Source organism: Amphiura filiformis, chromosome 19, assembly GCF_039555335.1.
Source record: "Amphiura filiformis chromosome 19, Afil_fr2py, whole genome shotgun sequence".
Lineage (NCBI taxonomy): Eukaryota > Metazoa > Echinodermata > Ophiuroidea > Amphilepidida > Amphiuridae > Amphiura > Amphiura filiformis.
Genome location: NC_092646.1, coordinates 10,677,901 through 10,701,670, shown reverse-complemented (window position 1 = coordinate 10,701,670; position 23,770 = coordinate 10,677,901). Strand labels below are relative to the sequence as shown.

The window sequence follows — 23,770 nt, the reverse complement described above, 5'->3', positions numbered from 1 at the left end:
AAATGTGAAGACTTGTTCCTGGTTTTGTCAGAGTGTGTCACATGTCATCCAATCTAAGATGCTCTTAAATGCATGCATTTGGCTCTTTTCAGGTACCCTGTAAATGGGTAAAATAATAAACAACTGGTCTGGTACATATTGTTTGATTTTAGATTATTTTGATCAAGTCCTGTGATAGCACTTGTCTGCGCTTTACCCCCCCCCCCCCACCCACCTACCTACCCTACCCCAGGAACTGAGCCAGTTCTATCTTGTACAAAAGAATAAGAGGCAAAGGTATCTAGACCTATAGGATTTTGTTTACTACTTGTACAGTGACTGGAAACTACGGTTTAAATACCCTATCTTGTTCCCAACATCCAATATTTACAGATATCCATATTGTAGTGACATTCAATCTGCTTGTTGGAAAAGAAGATTGGGAACCAGCCAGTGGATTACAGCCCAGGGTATTTTAAAAGTGTCAGGTTACAATGGCAATGAACATGAGATATGGCCTTGGTATAAATGGGACAATAAACTTTGATGTTTTGTGTCAGGAATCTACAATTGGTTTGATGGGATTTGAACATGGAAACTTCCAGATTTTAGGCATGATAGCATGGTAAAGTGGTATGGTTCGGAACTGATTGATTTTGGAGTAGAGGTAGTTGTAACTCTTGGTCATGACATGACAGCCTATTTTTAGCATATTTCAGGAACTCAGGGCCCCTCCTCAACTTGGAGCCTCCAAGGGGAGTCAGTTCTGGACAGTGACACACCTGTGGAGTGTGGAGTAGGCCTACATACCTTCCTACTCAGGCCCGTACGCAGGATTTCATTTGGGGGGGTGCTGATTTTGAAAAAGTGGACTTCTTTTCCAAGGGGGGGGGGGGCGATTTTGTGAAAAGTGGACTTTCTTTCCAAAATTTTGACCTTTTTTGTCCAATAAAGCATAAAAAATGCACCCCCCTGCATATGGGCCTGTTCCTACATTGACCCCCTATGACAATTGGTGTAGGTCTAGGCCCTAATTATTCTTTTTAAAATATTGAGAGAAAGTAGTGAGTATCAGTTTGATTTGTTACCATGGTTACAAATATTTATCTAGTTATTATGGTTTGGTTATTTTACCAAGTTCTTTGTTTTAGCTCTACCATTCAGGTATCCATCAATCTGAATCTCATAGCAGGGGACTACCAGTCCCAATGCCAAGGTCATGCACCAGGGGCATCCAAGGACAAGTCTGTAGATCCAGCCCACTTCCTCAGGACAATGTCTTTTAAATAGGCTTTGACCTATATTGTATTGGGGTCACTGAAAAGTTTCAAGATATTTTCTGAAAATATTAAGAACCACTGAACCAATGTCAGGTGTGTTTAACATTTTAATGCATTCTTCATGCTGATTCCAAATATGGTCATGAAAATGTACAATTCTGAAATTATTGGATATTTAAAGAAAATTTGAAACTTAGGGCCTGCACAGTTTTGATTCTGCAACCTGTTTGTATTGATTAAATCACATGTGCATGTACGATTTATCCATGTGAGAAAACTGCTGGGTACCACACTCTCAGAACATCATGCTCATTGATTATATAGGCCCCTCAAGCACATAATGATTGAAGTGAAAATAAGAGTGGAACTATTGGACCTCAAAGCAAACAATGTTGACATTGACACTGACATCCAGCTGGTCACCTGAATGTAAATGTCAAAATGTCACAATGTCCCTATTAATGGGTTTGGCAGGTAGATGCAGCTATGCTAAGTCAACTGTGCAAACTGTTTACAACACATTTGTATTCAAAGAATAGGTTGCTAACCAGGTTTGCCAAACATTTGTAGCCCAAAGCGGGTCAAATCATTGAAAAGTCACCCAATTTTGACCTGTTGCCATTCTTCTCTACATGACACTGAACTACTGATGAAAGTTGCGGACACCCAAGTCACCCAATTTTATTCTTAACCATTGGTTTCTGTAATTATGTATATGAGACAGGAAATTATTATTGTCGAAGGGGGGGATCTTCAAAAGTCGCCCAATTGGGCTACCAATTTGTAGGTTTTGTTAGCCCTGTTGCTTACCAGAGTGGAAGATGATTTGAAAGGGTACCTTATTAATATTTACACTGTAATTTTTAATTTCCTGAATTTTTCAAGAATTAAGTATGAGAAATTGCACCAGTTATTTATTTTGCGGGATTTACGTCAGGTATATGTAACTATTATTATGATATTTTTGGCATGGCTATTGTTTTGTGTCTGAAAGTCCATTCATTCAGTTTGTAAAAATAAAACTGAAGTGTGCATGGTGTGAAATTTTGGCATAGGGCCTAATAGTATGTAGTGATACATTACAGAATGTGCTGAACGTGACTGAGCTAGCTTCGTCCTTGACTACTAAGAAAAAGTAAAATTGTTTGCAGGATTAATTTTTTGTGCTTTGCCACTTATCAACTATTTCACTAATGGATTTTTAAATTCACTATTCTTACTAAGCTGTACCCATGTTCCCTATCTAACCTATAGGCAAAGGAATATTTTTCAGTGCTGTTTTTTCACAGGTGGCTGCTTAAAAATTCATGATTATGTGGTTCTTATATTTTTAAGCAGCCCCCATAGACCAGACCATGTCACAAATGTGACCCATCACATCGAAACACGGCAGTTGTCGGAAACCCACATTTAAAGATATTAAAGAAAAAGGGCCTCGATATATAAAGAAAATAATAAGGAATCTGAACTCTATTTGTCACATAAAATCACCATTCTACATGCGACATTTTATTGGAAGGTGTCATTTTCCTCTAGCTTGGGAAAGAAACCTACAAGTTCATTCTTGACGACAACTGCCATGTTTCGATGTGATGGGTCACATATTCACAATTGCAAAGAATAGTCCACACTTTTTAAGCAATACATACCAATTTAGGGATCCACCATTTGACTTTGGGGCAATTAAAAAAAATTTACACTAGGTATTGCCCACATGAATTTCATCCATGGTGTTGTCTTTTTAAAGACATTTCTTGTTTAAATTTAAATGTTTTAATGTTAGTGGGAAAGCCCCCCTGAAGTTCATTGGTGTGTCCCTTAGCAGAGGAATCACACCAGTTCACACTGCTTCTGCTGTTGATTTTGCTTCTCATGACATTTACTCTCAGCACTAACCACCCTTGGCTATGAATAGAGTTAATTCTTGGCAATACAATTGAGTTCACCTGTGTATGTCATGTTTGCAACGTGTACTGTTCCATTTTGTTAACCCAATTTCTAAGATTTTTTTGCAAGGATTCCCATATCGGGTGAGAAATCTACATTTAGTTTGTACTTCTTGATCAAATTCTTGGTGGTTTTTAGTTTGATTTAAAAAAAAGATTTCCATATCCTTTTCAGTGTTTTCAAGTCAATAGTTTTCAAAAATGAGAATAAATTTTTTCCATCGCAGTGTTTTTGCAATTTTTGAAAATTGATCAGAATGTCAGTTTTTTTAATCAGAATTTTTTGTAGTTTTTGTAAAGCTATCAGTAAACATCTTTTGAGCTTTTCAGTGCTATTCATGCTCATACCCCACAACTCCTTGCTTGAGGTCAACTTTTGTGCTATGATTGTTATAGAGGTTATTGAACTGTGCCATCCGAGATGAGATAATTTTGTCTCACAGCGCATCCCGCTGTTGCATGCTGTGTAACCCGCCCCCATCATGTGGCTGTCCATACAACTTCCATTTATAATTAAAGACAGATAAAAAGAATTTATCGCGTCTGATGTCACTGTCAATTACGATATTTGATTGGTTTACACAGGTTAATCAGTGCGTAAAAGGAAGACCGATCTATCTGGTGCTGATCGGAGAAAAGGAACAGCAGCAAATGGCGAAAAATTACGTACTTTTATAAGGCAAAAAGCAGCTTTTCTAGGCATTGTGGACATGGTGCCATCGGTTATGAAAGTTTCCTACTAGAAAGACCTAACTTTTGAGATGGTTTGCATGTCGAAAGGTGCAAAATTGAAAATAAGGCGCCTGGTTATAAATCCGTGTTCAGCAAGTCATCATCACGACACTTGTAAACAAACCGTGCTCGAGTTTGATTGACAGATGACGTCAGACGCGATACATTCTCTTTGTCTTTCATTATAGTTATTGCTTCCTTTGACCCATATTGCTTCCTTCATGGCCATTACATTTCCCCAGGTGTGATTTCCAATTGATGCAGGTTGATTTGAATTGTTTTGGATTGCATACGTGCCATCAAGCCATAGTAGTCTTATACCCAGAGACATGGTTCATCAACATGCACTCAACAACCATAGTTCAATTGGCCTTACTGTAACTCGCCACCTGGCCTTACTGTAACTCGCCTCCTTGCATACTGTAACTCGCCTCCTTGCATACTGTAACTCGCCTCCTTGCCTTAATGTAACTCGCCACCTGGCTTTACTGTAACTCGCCACCTGGCCTTACTGTAACTTGCCACCTGGCCTTACTGTAACTCGCCACCTGGCCTTACTGTAACTTGCCTCCTTACCTTACTGTAACTCGCCACCTGGCCTTACTGTAACTTGCCTCCTTACCTTACTGTAATTCGCCACCTGACCTTACTGTAACACACAACCTGGCCGGGGACAGGTAAATGGCGAGTTAAGAATGGGCGAGTTAGATGAAAGCGAGTTAGAATGGCGAGTTACACCCTGCAGAGATTAAAGATTGACCCCTGCTGAGAATACAACAAGTCTCGTTGCTCCCCACCTGGCCTTACTGTAACTCGCCACCTGGTCTTACTGTAACTCGCCACCTGGTCTTACTGTAACTTGCCACCTGGCCTTACTGAAACTCCCATAACTCGCCGCCTCATAACTCGGCGTTTAGCCATCCCCACATGTTGCGGAGAACATGTAATAGTTATTGTACCCAACACATTTGATAAGCAATTCTATAAAGGTACAAATATTGGGGGGTAAGAAAACTGTGTAATGAAGGATGAGGTTGTTTGAGATCTTCCTAGCCAGTGGCAGCACCAGGGGGCATTCCCCCAATCAGAACAGTATGCCCCCATTAAAAACCCCAAATTACGAAAATTTCAACTTTTTGCGGCAATTTTGTGCAAAATTTGTTGATTTTGTATTGCCCCCTGAAATTCACTCCCCATGAAAAATTCCTGGCACCAAGCAACTGCTACCAGCCCACGCCTAAAAGGATGATGTGACTGCTGATGCTCTCATCAGGCAGAACCTTGGCATGTTTGGTTTGGTCAGAAATGACCTAGAGGCCAAAATCGGTTTGAGCAAGATTGTCCATGTTTTATCAATACAAATGATCATCGTATCCAACAGCGATGACCATTGGGTCAGCACTGAGTCTCAGCTTTATGTGATAGTGTGTAGATTCCATGCATAAATATTGCATTACGAGGCATAATGGTGTCATTCGCTCTATTTGCAATGTTCATGATTCTACATCGGATAATCAAATTTGTTGCAGAGAGTATGAGTTAAGTATCCGATAGTACAATCGTGTCCAGTAGTCGTTGAACCACTATTATTGCATCTGTCCAATTATGAATTGGGAAAATCACATCCAATAAATTACGAAAAGCACACTGACTTTTTTAGCTTACAAAATTAATATGCCAAGTATTGAGTAGTTAAACTGAAATTCAGTTTCTGCAAGTTAAATTTGTGGCTATTTGCCGATTATGAACTACTTAGCATCTTTTAAATTTGCGATTTTAAGATTTCCTCCAGAGACCAATCCATAAAAGAACATATTTGCACGTTCTTATTTTCGAAATAGCTGCTTGGAACTTGAAAAGCGCGAAAATAAATTCTAGCGTGGAAATTGACACTTTGACAGTGCTGCACTGGTGCATAAGACTTGTCAGGGAGTATCTCTTTAACAGGCTCATTGATTTCAATCTACCTAGGGAGCACAGGATCTATGCAAGTGAAAGGTTGGTGCAAGAGTTTGCCTCCATCCTGAAGTCATGCAGAAACATGCTGAGAATATCACTTTCTCTACACCTCATCTATCTCATATTTTCTCTCTCTCTCATCCTCTTATTTGTCGTTGTTTCTAACCTTTTATGATTCCTATGTGTGTGTCTTGTGGAGAGCCAACACTTCCGTATCCATGCCCGTCCCTATTCCGATGATTAATGAATAAAACATAATGTGTGTAAATGAGGCAGGTTATTGGGCTGTTCCATTTGATATCCATACACCCTGTGGAAGACATGACATTATCTCCCACACAGGGGTGTAGATTTTTCAAATGGGAGTTGCCCATTCAGGTAACCCCATTTGTAATTCACACTCCCTGTATGGGAGATTAGTAGGGGTGTAAGGATTTTAACTGGAATAGCCCATTTGGGGATACATGGTAGGTATTGAGCAAATGATCGGCTATCATAGCAATCTTTGTTGACTCTGTGGTTTTGAGCCTTGAGTGCTATCCGTGGGCAAATGTGGGAACAATATGCAAAAATGAAATTGTTTATCATTTTGGGAGGGCGCATTATGACGATTTGTTAGTATCGGTATGTTATGAAATAAGCTAACATCATGAGATGGAATTAAGCAAATTGGTTCAATAAATTAAGCTCATCATGAGACTATGATGATGTTCATACAAGGAAATGATGTAATTAATCGCGAGCTTTTTTTGCTTGGATTTCAAGCGCACTTTTTTTACGCGGTAATGAATGCGGCATTAGCGAAGAAGAAAATCCATTTTCTCTCTGGGGGCATAGCCACAGCAGAGTATCTTACCTTCCCAACATGCTGTGTTTCAGAGCCTTTATAGCCAGCACTTCATCTGCAACTTTGCCCAAATTTAAGACAATTATTTTCCATTATAGATCAAGATGAGGTTTCATGTGGTATTTTAGAGATGGATAACTGATTTTGTGCATACTGACCACTCTACATAATATAGCAAGGACTAGGCAATACATGTAAAGGTGAATGTTCATAATTTTTTTGACAGGCTGGAGTGCCTCTCTGACTCTCTTTCCAGACTCCTCCGTGAATAATGTGTTTTGTGTTAGAGGAGGTGTGGGGGGGGGGGTGCCACTCCTCCCGCAAAATTAAACCATCGCAGCATAAGCCATTTATACACCTGGATGGAGAGAGATAATTAGGAGGGTGCACTACTCTTCCTGCACAAGTCTGTTTACCTTTCAGGCTTGAGCCGGGTACCCAGGTACCCATTTATACACCTGGGTGGAGAGACACAAGAGAGGTTAAGAGCCTTGTCTAAGGGCACAACATAATAACACTAGCACTTGGATTCTTACGATTAATATATGAGGTGGAGCCTCTACAGCAAGGTTCTGTCTTGTCTATCTGCGATGCAAGGCACCATGGTAAGACTTGAAGTTCTGATATGAGCATACAAGTAGCATTTGGAAGTAAAAAACAAGATGCATACATACATGTACACTACGATCTAAAACAATCCTGTGTGCAAGGACACAGTTCTTTAACCCCAGTATGTTAATGCACTCATAGAATGACAAAAACTCATATTCTACAACTTCGGTCAAATGTTGAGCTATGGTTGTTAAGTGAAGGTATTGAACTGTGCCATAGGAAATGAGGCTTATTACAATGCATAGTGATGGTAAAGTTACGATGCTCAGATTGATATCGGAATTATGTTAATCGAGAAAATCTGCTTGTTGTCATGGGCAGATTACTCTGTTTGAAAGGTGAGTCTCTGCTACAGCTGTGTAGCTTCAGGGAGGAAGTTTTGTTGAAGAGATGGTGTAGATTTGTGGGCCTACAGAAAAGAACCTCAACTGTTTAGAAAGCTGACAATAATATTTATTTTCCAAATCTGGCAGAAATAAGCTCACTTTAGCATGAAAATGCATTGTTAGTAATGGAATTATAGTCACAGTGTTGATCAGGGTTGTAGCTAGGATAGTTTTAGTGGTGGACTGCATTTAATGAAAATCTTGCATATTTGGCAATTTTTTGCCAAAATGGACCAAAATCTTGACTAATCTTGGCCTCTGTGGTAGGCTCAAGTGCTAAAATTGCAGCTTAAGTCATAATGTACGATCTTTTTTCAGAATTTACCTTTATTTTTTTCAAAACCGATTTTTTGGCATATTTGTAATACTTACACATGTTCTAATTTAAATCTATGAGCAAACTGTCAAATTCGTCCTATTTGTAGTAAAAAGGGACGATTGTCTGTTGGTCCGACATAAAGTCATAATTTTTTTAGATTATGACTTTATGTCGGCCATCGCAAACAATAGTCTCATAAAAAACTAGCTTGGTTACGCTCCCTCCACATGTGGAGGGAACGTAACCAAACTGGCCGCGTAGGAGACTAGCTCTGAGGCCGCACTCGCTGTCCTAATCAAAATCGTGCGAGATCATTTTAGAAGAAAAAAAGAAAAATCTAAAAATTTAAAAAGATCGTACATTAAGGCTTTAGTGGTGGGCTCCAAAACTGAGTGGTGGCTCTGCCCCCCCACCACCGCCCACTGGAGCTACATCCCTGGTGTTGATTCTCAGTCTCCTTGCACCATCTAGAGAATTCATCACCTTTGAAACCTAACAACTTTGTATTACACAATATACTGTGCATCCCAGTGAAATTTAACGCCCAAGATATTTTTTTGTTTAAATGGTGAACAAAAAAACGTAGTGATTTGTGGTAACCACATCGGAAGTGTACTATCCTATGGGGCATTGTTGTACACGTTTCTGTTTCTCATATCAAAACTGCTGTGGCAATACAACTCAAAATTTAAAAATACATTGTTTTAATGGTGGGCCTCAATCTAAGATAGAAAACAGAACATGAAAAATCAGACCAAGCCTCTTTAATGTGCGAAATCATAATACTAGTATGTCAAACATTTTTTTCCTTTCACAATTTATTTCTAGGTTTTGAAAATCTTGGGAAAGGTTGACAAGTTTGATGGAAAATGTTGCCATTCACGGCATCGAATGGTGACACCTGCTTTGTTATTCCAAAAGCCTACATCCTTTAACACAGTGTTCCTTCAAAATCTGTAAATTCAAATATATAGTGCTTCAAAATCAGTAAATTTAAATATATAGTGCTTCAGAATCTGTAACTTCAAATATATAGTGCTTCTGAATCTGTAAATAAAAATATATAGTGCTTTTGAATCTCTTAAAATAAAAATATACAATGCTTCAGAATCTAAATTTATATATAGTGCTTCAAAATATGTAAATAAAAATAAAGCATTTCATATAAAAAAAATTAAATGTGCTACACATTATTGGGTTACAGCAGGTGTCAATAGAGAGCTTGCGAAATGACGTTACATTAACTTTAACTTTAACTTCTAGAGGATTATAGAGGATTATGTATTCAAAACCAAGATGGGTTTGAATACATAATCCTCTATAATCCTCTAGAAGTTAAAGTTAAAGTTAACGTAACGTCATTTCGCAAGCTCTCTATTGTGTCAAACCAAACTCCAGATTTACTCAATTTTATTAATGTTTCAAATTAACACACACAACAAAAAAGCATCCTAAGACAGTCCTCATATGTGACAAGATACGCATTTTTAATAGTAGCGTAGAAGGAAAACAACCTGTATGTTCCTTCGATATAGTTTAAATGCATCTCGCGAGAGCATCAGCTTTGCCTGAGGGGACCATCATACATACATATACACAGCATGTTAATAATATTTTGAGCAAAAGTGGAAAATTATATTTGCGCTGCATTTATTTTAGCACTTTTCGCATTCCAAGCTGGCACCTTGAAAATAACAATCCACAAAATTTATTCTATGTGTATTTGGTCAATGTAAGGAAGCACAGAATTGCGAATTTTAAAAACAAGTGAAACACGTCACAATAGGGAAAGCGTGAAAAATTAATTACGCGAAAATGACCACTTTACATAACATTTATAAGCAAGATGGATGCATGATGAGCGAAAAGCGGACTTCATATTTATCTTACCCATATGTCCCTCGGAGGCACGGGTAATGAGCCATTGCATAGGTTTAGCATGTTGCGTACATTGGGATGAAGATGGCTGTGTGTACGTGTTGAAGGTGTCGAGGGTCTTGACTGGCGAATACATGCTCATCTATCAGGTCACAGTTCTTTGACCCTAATACATTTGTACATTCATTGATTGACCTTTAAAAATTTGGGTACAAAAACTCATACTCTGCAACTTGAGGTTAAATTTTGCACTATGATTGTTTAATTGATGTTATTGAACTATGCCATTGGGATGATGCCATTGTGGTCCATAGTGAATACTGTGTATAGGGGATATTTTAGTGGTTTTAATTTTTCATGATATCGATATGAACAACTCTGCAGTTTCTTCTATTGGCAGTTTCAAATGGACATTTCTCGCTGCATGTGAGTCCATCCATTGGACTAAAATACAGTATTTTAAACATTATGGTTGAGCCATTAGATTCAGCAAAAATTCCATTTTTCTGTATAATTTTTTCAAATTAAAAACATCACAATTTGGACATGGAAGGACGTTGGCAACATGATCTGTACATCATCATAAAAATCGAAATGGAGTTTGTTCATCACAAGGTGGAGATTTTGATATTAAGGGAAATCATACAAATAAACAAACAAGCAAAATAAATTCATTGAACGTGTTGATCAAAATAAACAAAATGCCAGAAAATCCTAAAAGCACCAATATGTTCATCTCAATCTGAATCCCTAAGGGCATTCATGGCCTCATCCAGAAAGTCAAAGTTCATCGACCAATTTCACTGTGTAATGTAAATATTTGTAGAGGTCATGAAAATGTGTCACACAGCATTGAAAGATACGATCAGGTCGCTGGTATTATCCACATTGCATAGAAATTTACTAGAGATTTTTCTTCGTGATGCACTGCGCTGATAAAAATTTATTGTGCATGCTCCCTGGAGCTACTGATTTGGGAGTCGTAGCCCCGCTCAGGTAGAAAATCCAATTAAAATCATTTTCCATTATCGTGGGGAAAACGGCCACTGCAGCAAACTGCGATAGCGCCATTCTTGTCGAGGAACACTTTGTGATGTAACATCGATTTTGGTCCATTAGGGTAAATGACAGCGAGCAAGAAAATAGGATTTTCAGGGTCAAAGTTGTTTTCACTGAATCTTCTGAGCTGTAGTGGTTTTAAATTGGTGTTTTTTCCCTTCGGCTGCTGGCAGGCGAAAATGCAGTCAAATTAGAAAAGTCAGATAATCGCTCCTGTGGAATGTCTGCTACCTGGCCAGCTAAGTACTGTATCTTTCACTGAAGTGCTTTATATAATGATCAGATCCCTTATTAACCTATACCTAAAATCAGTGCAGCCATGCTCTAGATCTATGAGACCCGGGGATGGGGTGTCAAAATAGGTCATTTGATGGTGCTCTTAATAATGACCATATTTGAAAGTTTAACTCAATACAAAGCCCCCCATTATTGCTGCTATGCACTTATTCAGATATGAGTGAAGCAAGCCAATATTGAGCCCCACCCCATCCCCACTTTTGGAAACCTACAGATGCCACTGTCCATCATGGCTGGATAAAAGAGGTTGGACTGTAGAGTGCAGATTCATTGACCAATGGTCCTAATCCATATTAGGACATCAAGTGTCGCATTAATGTTCATGATTTGGTGACAAATAACATACTCGGCAGTGGGGTTTGACCCCCACCCTTTTTATTTTACCCCCACCCTTTTTACTGAGGCACCCTTTATACTGAAAATTCCTGACCCCCACGCTTTTTACTGAGGCACCCATAATTATACTGAAAATTCCTGACCCCACCACTTTTTGTATCCAATGATGAAGTCACACGCAATTCGAAGTAAATCAAGTATGCCGAATTCTGCACCTATTTCACACGTGCTAGTCCGATGTTTTTCTCTCCATGAAGTTGATACATTATGTGAACAATGCAAATTTTATGTGAAAAGCTACTACTGTACTGTATAATAAACATTTTAATGCATAACTGTACTTCTTTTGGCGTCCAAATGTTGTTCTTGTCATGAACTGATTCGTATATCTCGCGTGCGCTCAGTGACTTATATCCTACCCTTCTTCGCTCAATCAATTATGCATATGATTAATGACGTCACTCATACATACGATTGATGTAAAGAATTAACTACCACACATCGTAACACATCATGGAAAAAATCGGACATTTGCATATCACGGAAGGGCTTCCGGGGAGGATAGGGCATATTGTGCTGGTCTGGATCACGTAAACAGGCGCTGGGCCTGCATCAAATGGAATTTTATCTTGCGCAGGTTTGGCGATTTTTCTTGGAATTATGATTGTTTTAACATTCAATAAAAATATACTGTAAGCTGAAACAAGCCCACGCTTTTTATTTTATTCCCACGCTTTATACCATTCCACGCTTTTTACCCAAAAAGTTTAAACCTCCACGCTTTTACCAATTTTCAGAATTTCGAACCGGCACGCATTAAAAAGCGTGGACTGCCGAGTATGATAATAACTATACATGTGTGAGGATCCCTTTATGAAAAAGCATGCGCTTATGTACTATGTATAACTTTACATGTGCCTAGAATAGCAAAACATGAAACTGATCTCGCATAGCTGTGTGCATTCCGCGGCTCGGATGAAGACATCTAAAACCACCGCTTACTTTGCTTTCTTGTCACACAATTTTAATATTTCTCTCTCCCTCAAAGTATGAGATAGCTCTGCTACATAGAATAATGTGGGTTTGTCAAATTTTAGTACTGTACACTATAGGCCTATACATTCTAATAGATGCGGTGATATAGCCAAAATGGTATTGCATTTTAATGGTTTGTTTGGTTTTGATCAAATAACATTCAAAGGCAAGTTTGTTGTGTAGCAAATTTCTGTAATTAGTATAAGTGCATTGATTTGTGTAAGAAAGCATGATAATTATTATCATGAGTTTTGTGAAACCTTGGAGTGGTTGGATATGCTTTTCAAATACTAAGTAAATCCATTTTATACAAGTTGCAGATTGATTTGTACTTTGTTGATTGCTGAAGTTTTATTATAACATAACAACTTTAGTCTGCAGTAACAGCTCCCCATTTTACACCTGGGTAGAGTGGAACAATCAAAATAAAAGTATCTTTCAAAAGGACAGAACACATTGAGGGCGCTGTTTGGATTTGAACCTGCAACCATGTGACTGCTAGGCCACTATAGGTGGTCTCTGTAGCTTTATGCAAGGATATGTACAATTTTTGAAGAATTTAGTATTTTCAAATAAATTTGTATTATGATCCAACCAGCATGCGCTTGTTATGTATGCCCTATGTATGTAATAATAGCCGCTATGGAGTATGGGGGCTGTGTGATTGAGGATATAATGATGTTTTGAGAGAGAGGCTAGAGACTCAGGTAGTTATTAGCCAGGTGATGTTTATTATCGGAAACATCAAGAGGAGTAAGTGGTCAGGGCAAGCTTCCTGTGTTCAACACTATCTTATATCATACATTAAGTGGTGAGCTGCTAATAATAAGTTGGACAAGTTATGGAGGCAGGCACAGCCATCAAAACATATTTAACCAATCAATTTCTCTCAATTTTGAGCGTGCATCTACTATTCCACCATGCTGTAGGCACCAGATAATAGGGTCTATGTTCAAAAGCACTTTGTATTGTGCAATGATGTAAATGATTGGTATAAACAAGTATACCACACACAGAGTATTACAGAGAGCGTACCACCAGTCAAAGTCTCCGCATCATCCGATAATGAGGGCCGATTGTTCCATGAAATGCGCCAGGCGAGACTGCTACGCAATTACCGCGTATTTTCACGGTCAATCGCGAAAGCACACAACGCTCTATCGCGTATACGCGTGATTGTTAGACATGGCACAATCGAACAATCGGCCCTCATGAATATGCAAGAACTTACACCATATAATACACGGGGACTTCGACTGGTGGTACGCTCTCTGTAGTACTCTGTGATACCACACCACAGCAATCATTCGCGTATGGATTGCGCTGTTGCCAGTGTGTGATTGGTTGATATCACACCAAGTGATCATTCGCTCAGTGGCGGTGATAAATTTTTACAGCGCTTTGAAATCTTTAGAAAAATGCCCTAAATATAAATCTAATATCTTTGGTTGTATAAGCATTGGTATTACACAACAGTATTAAGTTTGAAAACAAGAAATTATGATCAAGCATTTTCCATTGAAGTTCTCAATACATGATTGATTACGCTTAGTCGCTTACCTAGTTGGTACAATACAGAGATTTGTTCAAGTGTGTCAATTATTTGCCCTATTTATATGGCTTGATTGCAATAGTACAAAGTGTGCATTCTAGCAGTGGGCAACCATTTGATTTTATAATCGCAAACATCCTCATCTGTCAGTGCACGGTTCTTTAACCCCAAATAGGCTTCTACACTCAAAGAATGACCTTGGATGTGTTGGCTACAAAAACTCGTGCTCCAGAACTTGAGGTCAAAATTTAAGCTTTGCTTGTATAATGTGTATCATTGAACTATGCTATGGGAGGAGGTCATTATGGTACAGTCATAGTGTGTGACCTGACCACAAAAGGGTTTCCCTCAGAATTGAACTAGAGTGTTTCCTTCAGATTTTGGTAGTGAATAATTGGTATTGCATGGTAGTGATAGTAGGAATGCGATCGGAAGATTGCGGTGGGGATGTCAGCATTCCTGGCCTTGTCAGAAGTTGAATGAGAATCTATATGGTGACCAAATTTGGTCCAAGTGCGATTATTTTATCCACCAACCATCAAACTAAACTTACCACTTGTCATCTTATCAAACCTTACATTTTAGTTTTTCACTCCCCCCCCCCCCCCAACAGTGACTCTGGAACTGAGGGGCCCAGACCAAATAATTTTGGTGTCAATGGGCGAGTACCATAGCTTGGGCCACTCCCTAATATTTAACATCTTCCAGAGCCCTGGTCTAAACATGAATCCTAATCGTATCCCTAATCCCTACCCTCATCCCCCAACTGTCAAATATCCAAGACTCTGAAGGGAATCGGAAGAAGATATCCAAAATTATGGAATGAAATGACAGCCATGAGAACACTCACTTCATGCAAAATTGATGGATGTGTCTGACCAAGACTTGTGGCATGAGATTACTACATAAAATATTGAGTTGTCCCCACCACTGTTGTTTACTCCATTCCCAATTACACTTATTTCACTGCATATAACATCATCATTTATCATATGGAGATGTGATCAGTCCTCTATACATAGAACAAGATTTAAATCCACCGATTTTATGTACTAGTATGTTAATTACATACAACAGTCTACGCATCCATAGTCCTTTATTTTTCAAATGAGAGGAAATGCCATTGGATTTGACAGGCAAGCATTTCGTTCTCTTATTGCTGACATTTTTTCATAGTTTCAGGCTTAAGGTGACACAGGAATTATAATTTTGTTTTAGGATTTTGAAAAAATAATCGGTATTTGGTGAAAATGGGAATACTACTATTATGCTGTTGCATATTTTGCAACAGGGATTTGCAGTTCTTGAGTTAACAGACTTATACTAGTAGTAGACATATATGAACAAGACAATAATTGTGAGCCCAAATGGCTTCAATTCCAATGGCACAGTTCATAAACTCCCATCTTACAATCATAGCTTAAAATGTGACCAGCAGTTGGGGACCTTTAGTGCAACATCAAATAATAAAAGATCATATTAAACTGTGTGTTACTTTTTATAATAGGCCACTTTTGTGAAGCTTTTTGAAAAGATGCTAATAAATAGCAAGCTTTCGACCCAATCAGAGTCACCTAAAGAATAACATTGTTGCATAGCACTGTTGTTGCACAGATAAGAAGGATAGGCACGGATGTTATTTATTCCATACATCAGACATACTTGTAAAATATACTTTCATGGAGGCCCTGAATATTTCACAATCTTGATCCTTGAGGTTGATTAAATGTGGCGAGAAATGTCTTTGTGCAAAGCAACCGAATGCTCTCCATTGATCATGTTGATCGTAGTCTTTACTGGATAATAATTACATAAGATTTGCCAAATTTGATTGTATTTCATTAGCAGGATGAATTTGATGCTTGGGATGGGTCATCCCCTACCCCCTTGTGGCTACACCCAGGGTTCGAATTCAGTCAATTTTTTTGCATAGCTGTTTGTGCGATGCAAAACACATGTTTGTATAGCAGTTTCCAAATTTTGCATAGCAGTTGTTTTGCTATGCAAAAAAAGAAAATGAAGAAGAAAAAGAGAATTCATGAGCAAATACCGACTGCGTGATGTTTTTGATTTTCGGGGAATTCCAGATCATCCAGATGTGTTTTGAGGTAAATGCGACGTGTCGCGGAATTTGGCTCGCAAATAGCGGTGCAATGGGGGGACTTCTAAGACGAATGCGACATGAAATTTAGCTCAATTTTATGTATAGCACTTTTAGAGATGCATTTTGGAAAAGTGCATAGCAGTTGATGGAAATTGCATCGCAAAATGCGATGCGATACCATCGAATTCGACCGCTGGCTACGCCACTGTTAAGAATAGAAATAATAAAAGGCATTTACTTTAGTTAATTTTGATCCTTGAAAGTTGAAATGAAATACCAAGTTATTTTATGTTGTTATTCTCATCTGTATAGAAGCGAATTTTTTAAGACTTTTTTCCCTTTCTCTATAACTATACCAAGTTATTTTATGTTGTTATTCTCATCTGTATAGAAGCAAATTTTTAAAGACTTTTCCTTTCTCTATAAAAAGTTCAATTATAACTAGATCCGTTTCTTGTCATCTTAACAAGATGTCTTCAATAAATTGTTGTAAATTTCAAGCTTTTTAGTTAATTTCCTGGACATGTCTAGTTATAAGTGGTGTTTACCTGTTACAGGTGATGTACTGACAGGCTAAAATTTCGTTATAAACTTTTATCTTATTACTTGTCTATTTTCATTGGACAATATCGTTTGTCTTGAAATGTATGAAAAAATACCACCAATTTGTGTTCAGTTGGCTTGTTCAGACGGGTCTCCCTGTCAGTCCGAAACACCGTCAATCCGAACCACCGCTAGTCCGAATTTTTAGGGTTAGGGTAAGGTTTAGGACTAGGGTTAGGTTTATGGTTAGGGTTAGGTTTGGGGCTAGCGTTACGTAAGCTTAAAATTCAGACTAGCAGTGGTTCGGACTGACAGGGTGTACCCGTTCAGACATAAGCTTATCTATGTGTTTGCGTAACTTGGAAGTACTGCGAGGTCTTCATTTAACTGAACACAGATACATGGTCACATGGTCCCTCCTCATGGTCGTTAATTCCATATTAGATGCAGCGATCGCTTCGTGTTCAAGTACGCTAGTGTTAACGCTACCTCAGAGGTAGCTAATAGTATGTGGATTTCAACTGGAAGAGCCATATTTTGGCATCCACAAATGAATGTATGCTTTTGTTAGATGTTGAGGTAAATGATTTTCATAAAATATATTAAATCATTTTCTTCATTAGTGAAACACAAACAAATAAAAATATTATTCTCCGCTTTTGTGAAGAAGAACAGGTACCATTTGAGAGGCGTAATTTACATTGAATTGGTACCGGTAATTAAAACTGGATGCAATAAAAATTGCTGTTGATGGTGTATTATTAGAGACGTCCTTTGCCATTGTATTATCATGATAGGATTAATATAAAAACATTCAATGATGGGAATTCCAATGAGGTAATGTAACGAGAGAGATGGAAAGGGAGTGGGGAAGATAGCGTAATTACCAACAGTGGCAGTCAGTATTGTAGAGATATTAGATCAGGGGTTCTCAATCATATTGCTGCAGGCCACGGAGAGACAATCTCATTTCAAGATTTTTGTGTAAGGGCCAAATACACCTTGTTTTCTGTTTTACTGTACATTTAAAGGGACAGTCAGAGATATGGTGGGGATCATAACCTTTGTTCAGGGTTCTAGCTAGAAGCTTTTAAGTGCCGGGCGGAGCGGTGGAGCCGCACCGCTGACGCTGTAAGCGGCGCCAGAGGTGTCTGAGGGGGATGTGCCCCCTCAGATGTTAGAGATTTTTGAAAAACGACCTCAAATGACGCTATTTGGTGCATCAAAATACATCAATCACCGCAAATGTTCTCTCACGGCCACCGGGCAATGTTTACAAGTGTTGCAGCTTACAATAATACTTTCAGTAAATGTGAATAAAAATCACTGTCAGAATTAATAATTATCGGGTTATAGATTCTTAAAATTGTCAAAACTTACACTCAAAATCGCCATTTAGTTCCACTTTCCAAATCCCGCCATTTCGTCATTTTTCTCTCATTTTTATTTCGTTTAGGGAAACAACGTACATTCTAGAAAAACAACATGCTGTCTCATTGCGCTAAGTTACCTGCTAATCTTTCACACAATCATTCATAGTTGACATGCACGCTAGACTTGTCAAAATCGAGGTTTTCTTGTATTAATGCCTGCGTAAGAGCCTAAGAGGCACGCACAAGCAGCATTGCCATCCCATAATTTTCATCCGGGCCGGTGATTTATTAGACTCAGTCAACAGCTGAGTAAAGCAATGCTAGCATTCTATGAATCTGTATGGTGTGTTAGGGCTACGTGCGTGGAGTCTAGTAGGGGAATCCCGCTACGTCATTAGTTTACGAATAAATTATGATAATTCTGCACAGCAACAGCGATCGTGTTTTCAGTTTTTAGGGAAAACAAATGAAGCAAACCTTGGTATATTTTCACTCATTGTGAGAAATTATGTGAACATTCAATGTGTTATGAAATAAAAAATGTTAGTAATTTATAGTTGTATAATACAATGGGATTGTTATTTTTTTGTTTCAGACTTGTATTACTATTTTAAACATTGTATCAAAGTTCATTTTTGCATGTTTCTGTGAAAGTTAATAAAATAAATTACTACCTACATGAAATGAAAGTGTTAGTGCTTTATATAATATATTATTATTATTGTTGTTTGTTGAGTGTATTAGTACATAATTAACTTTTATCTAGAAAACTTACCTGTATAATCCTGATTCCTGTATTTAGACAAGTGCGACTTTGTATCTCCTCTCTTTCTTCTGTGCCCATAATTTGACAGCTTCAGCATATGGAAATTTTTCTGGAGGGGGTCCGTTAATGTTCAGTCGCAGCAGACAGTCCAGAGTTTCCTCTTTAATCTGTTCCTTGTGCTAGTTTTTACTAACTTCAGTTGGGAAAAATCCCGCTCGCAGTCAGCGGTATGGGGGGAAGTGTTTTGTAAATGTTTGCAAGCTTTTGCATGTTTGGGAACCCCTTAGCTGCTGGGAGTAACAGGGTATCTACAAAGCTGCATTCGCTGGATCCAGGAGGACGAGGAGGCAGTAGAATGTTGATATAATGTTTCATATCTTCAATTTCCGTATTAACCGCTTCCGGATCTAGGCCGAACTGAAGACTTAACATGCTTGCCGATTTCTTCACTTGTGCTTCTTTCTCTGGGTTTGACACGTAGCTTGATTTGTCAGAAAACACAGAAAAGGCGGTCATTACCTCTGTTTCCTGGAACCTATCACTAATGTTTTGCACAAGTTTTGCTATGTATGGCTTCTTTATACTTCTGTCAAAGGTCAGTAACTCGGCTTCCAATTCTGTATCTGTCATGTCAATCTTGATGCCCTTGCTTTTCAAATTGCCTATCATTTCTTTGAATGTTTCATTGTACGATGGTTTCTCCATCTTGCTTTCCAGTGCCTTCAGCGTTGCTTCTTGATTTGATGATATCTGCACAAAGTCTACTGATTGTGTCTGGAATAAGCAACTAAGTCTGTTAATTGTGGGTAGAACATCACACAGTAGCAGCAAAATGGCTATAAAATTGGGTTTTCTCATCATATGGTACAGACCAGTAGCGATGATATCCCTCTTTCTTCACTCTCTCTCTAGGCTTATCAGGACGCTTAGGGATTATTTTTTTAATCCCAGTACACATTTTCCTAATGCTAGCCATCTGGTAGGACTTGGATTCTGAACTTTCCCTGTTGCAGTATCGCCATCTACCTCCAAAGTTTCAGTGAGAAGTTGCTGTACAGCAGTCAGTCCAGAAGTTCTGACAGCACTCCGTGAATAAAATTCGTGGAGTTTGCTTAAGTTTTTCTTAAATCTTACAATAGCAGGAAAAGTGTTACCAGATTTGGAGGCTGCCAGATTAAGTTTGTGGGCCGCACAATGTTGCCCTACAGCTTTCACAATCTTGTCACGACCACCTTCAGATTGCTTCAAAATCTGAGTATCGATGATTTTTTTGACTGCGCCGTTGTTTTTCCCTACCATGACCGCAGCACCATCAGTTCCGAGTCCAACTAAATTTTCAATTGGTAATTCACTGGACTCTATGTACTTTGTAACAAGATCGTGTATCTTGTCAGCATTTAAAGTTAATGCTAGTTCAGTGTTCGCATCAGCAATTTCCCCATATTCATCTCGGAGGTTGTCAACATCAACAGCCAGACAATCTAGGATTTTCATGAACTTTGCGACTACTTGGCCATTTTCATCAACATATCGAGCACGGATGACCATCTGTTCAATTGTAGCAACATCTGTAGTTTCATCAAACATGAGCGAGTAATATTCAACTTTACGCAAGTCTTTCAGAATGTCATTCTCAACTACTTCACTAAGGCAGACCAGAAATTCATGTATGGAGGTTTCAGATGTGTATGTGGCATTATCTCCCCTGTAAATTTTACCTTTAATGTCAAGTCCAAGCTGAGTCAAAAGATCAAGCAACTTTTCAAAGTTTGTTGTATGGGCAATGTTATTTTTGGCTAAGAAGTAAAGGCACTGGAAGGCTTTCACCATGCTGTTTTTGCTGATTTCCTTTGGTTTCGTTAACATGTCACCCACATGTTGAGAGATCTCACGCTCAAGCTGAAGGCCAACAGAGTCCTTGTGTGAAAGTGTTTTTTCGTGATCAATGATACTGTCTAACCGAACTCGAGTGCATCCAGTTTTATTCCATTTGTCACGTCCGAATGGCAACTTGTTGAAATCTTGGCAATATTTGCAGAACATGGACTGCGAGGCACTGTCATAGATTAACCAAGGGCGCCCAGTTTTCCATTTGGAATCAAATTTAGATGCATGCTTTTGTTTCTTAGCCACGTTAGCTGCTGAATCACTGAGGGAATTTGCCGATGATGAACACGGCTGAACATCGCCAGACAAGCTGCTAGCACTAGCACTATCCACACTCGCGTTGCTGGGCCCTGCAGCTGTGGAAATGTCACTTGGTTCGGCAGGATTGCTCCTTTCCTCACTCCTTTTCCGCTTTCCCCAAAGAAATCTTCAAGTTTACGTTGTTGTGCCATGATAAAATCCTCAAATTTCGCGGCAGAATTTAAAATCCAGTTTCAAAGCCCACTGTTATCGCTCGAGTAAGTGCAAACAATAATTGTCAAAAATGTCAATGTCCCGGGGTCAAAACGTGCGCGCTTGCAACGTGCTTTAGTTAACCTTTTACAAAATCATTATTGTAAGCTTAACATGACCCGATATTTTGCCGCGAGCATGTGTTGCCATGGGGAGGCTAGAGGTTACGATATCCCATAATTTCAATCCGGGCTCCTAACAATACGAGCTAGACGTTCTCAAAGCTTCGTGATGGGATGGAGGTTTTATGATGTGATGGCTACGAATGCGTAACAGGTCAGGTTAAATAAATAAAAATAAATAAAAATAGGGGATTCCCTGCTACGTCATTTCACATCCGGGCTCGTAACAATGCGAGCTATACTTTCAATCGCAATCAGCGGCTGATTTGTACGAAGAAAATGAGAAATATCTGTCTGATTTCTTTAATTATTTGTTTAAGATTTGCAAAATGGTGCAAAACTTCGACTTTGTAAGTTGAAATACGATCGAATTGGTACATTTTCAGCCTAATTTAAGTTCATGTTGCATAAAATTTGTGCCGGGCGGCAGACCCAATTTGAACAATCGAGCTGGGCGGAAAATTGCTGTACCGGGCGGTACCGCCCGGCGCCGCCCACCGTGGCTAGAACCCTGCCTTTGTTATGCCCTAATGCAAAATAAACCTATGCTGAAAATTTCAGTTGATTCTAACATTTTGTTCTAATTTTATGAGTATAATTTGAATACGGTACAGATTGTCTAGTCATCATGTTGATGGAAAAATGTGGTTGTCTATTGGTTTGTTTGTGTATTTGTTTGTTTGTGTTTATGAATGTTGGGGGGGGGGTGTTTGTGTATGTACTTCATGTTAATATGTGTGTATTTTTATCACAAGTTTGTTTTGTGTTTGTGCACATATGTATGATGTGTGTATTTCTTTGTGTTTCTGATCTATAGGGCCTATGTATTATTATAACCTGTTGATTTTGACCCACTCAAAAAAATCTTTAATTATATACATTTGCCATTAAAAATAATGTGTCTTTCTAATTATTATGCATCCTGATATTGTTAAATCTATATATTATTATTTACCTATTGATGTTGACCCACTTAGCAGACTGTGACAAGCCCTCTCTGAGGAACTGAGAACCAGTTCTAGACTCACTCAAAAGTTTATATTATGTAACCATGAAAATATTAAAATCCAATAAATCTCCATATTGTACAAACTCTGCTAGGTTATGGAAAAACCAAAATGTCAACAAGATCTAGCTAGAAAACACCGGTTGTTTGTCCGCAAGATTGAGCACTCTTCAACTATGCTATATTTGGAATCTAATTGATTGAATGATGAGGACAGGGCAATACACTGTATAATAATTTGATTTTGAAGAAACTCACACCAACTAGCTACTACAATTAAATGTTTACCACGTAATTACACATTTGTGACCTATCACATCAAAACCGGTCACTTGTCGGCTGGCTTTATTCACAGATAACAATGAAGGAAGATGACAAAATATAAAGAAAATAAAAAGAAATTTGAGCTTGTTTACAGGCTAGAACACTTTTTTCTGTATCTGATTTCAACAAGTAAGGTGTTACTTGAAAGCTGCAAAATAGTAGTTTATTCCTGTTTTTAAATCTCTATTTTCATTTCTGAGGACAATTGGTTGGTTTTGATATGATGGGTATATTTAGTACATAATTGTCTGTCTAAGGGGAACTTTGGACTGAACTTATTTTCCTTTTCTTTTTTTGTTTTTACAGTTCTTGACGGAACAAAATGGACGAGATGAAGAGGTGGGTATACAGGTGAAAATTAGAGGTCAAATGTCATACTAATAAGGTCATAGGTTACAATCTTGTGCTTAGAGTTAATTAACCTCAGTTGTCTTTAATTAATAGTGTTTTGTGTAAGCTTACTAAGCTATGTAATGTCAAAGCTCTTAGAATAATTTCATTACTCAAAGCATTGAGCGCCGGGAATTGAGCCATGCATCTCTATCTATACAAGCATTTATAAGCGCTCTACTGCGAACACAGCGCTGTATTTCAGGCAGAGCTGTGCAGTGAAATGAGAGCAGATTACAAACATCGCTGGTTCAGCGATAGAAAGACACATCTCCGCTATTCTAGCTGCTGAGTATTATTGCCTGTTATATGCCAAATTTAGTTATGCACTTGTATAGGGCATGCACTTTGTACATGGAGTGAACTCCTGTATATTGCAGGTAATCATGCATGCAGCAGCTATTAAATGGAGATACGTCTGTCTGCCGCTGAACCAACAAAATTCAAGATATAGCCTACCTCGCATTCCCATTTGCTCCTGTGTGTTTGACCCAATAATCAAAGTTAAATGTTGCAAGAAAAATA

At 38.4% G+C, this 23,770-nt stretch overlaps 1 protein-coding gene across 1 annotated transcript in view; it reads left to right on the top strand.

The window, feature by feature from the left end:
* The window catches only part of LOC140140909 (sestrin-1-like), a 142,118-nt gene that overhangs the window by 82,852 nt on the left and 35,496 nt on the right, over nt 1-23,770 (top strand). The window contains 1 exon segment of the mRNA XM_072162663.1: nt 23,162-23,194. Within this exon segment, the coding sequence (XP_072018764.1) occupies nt 23,162-23,194 (33 nt within the window).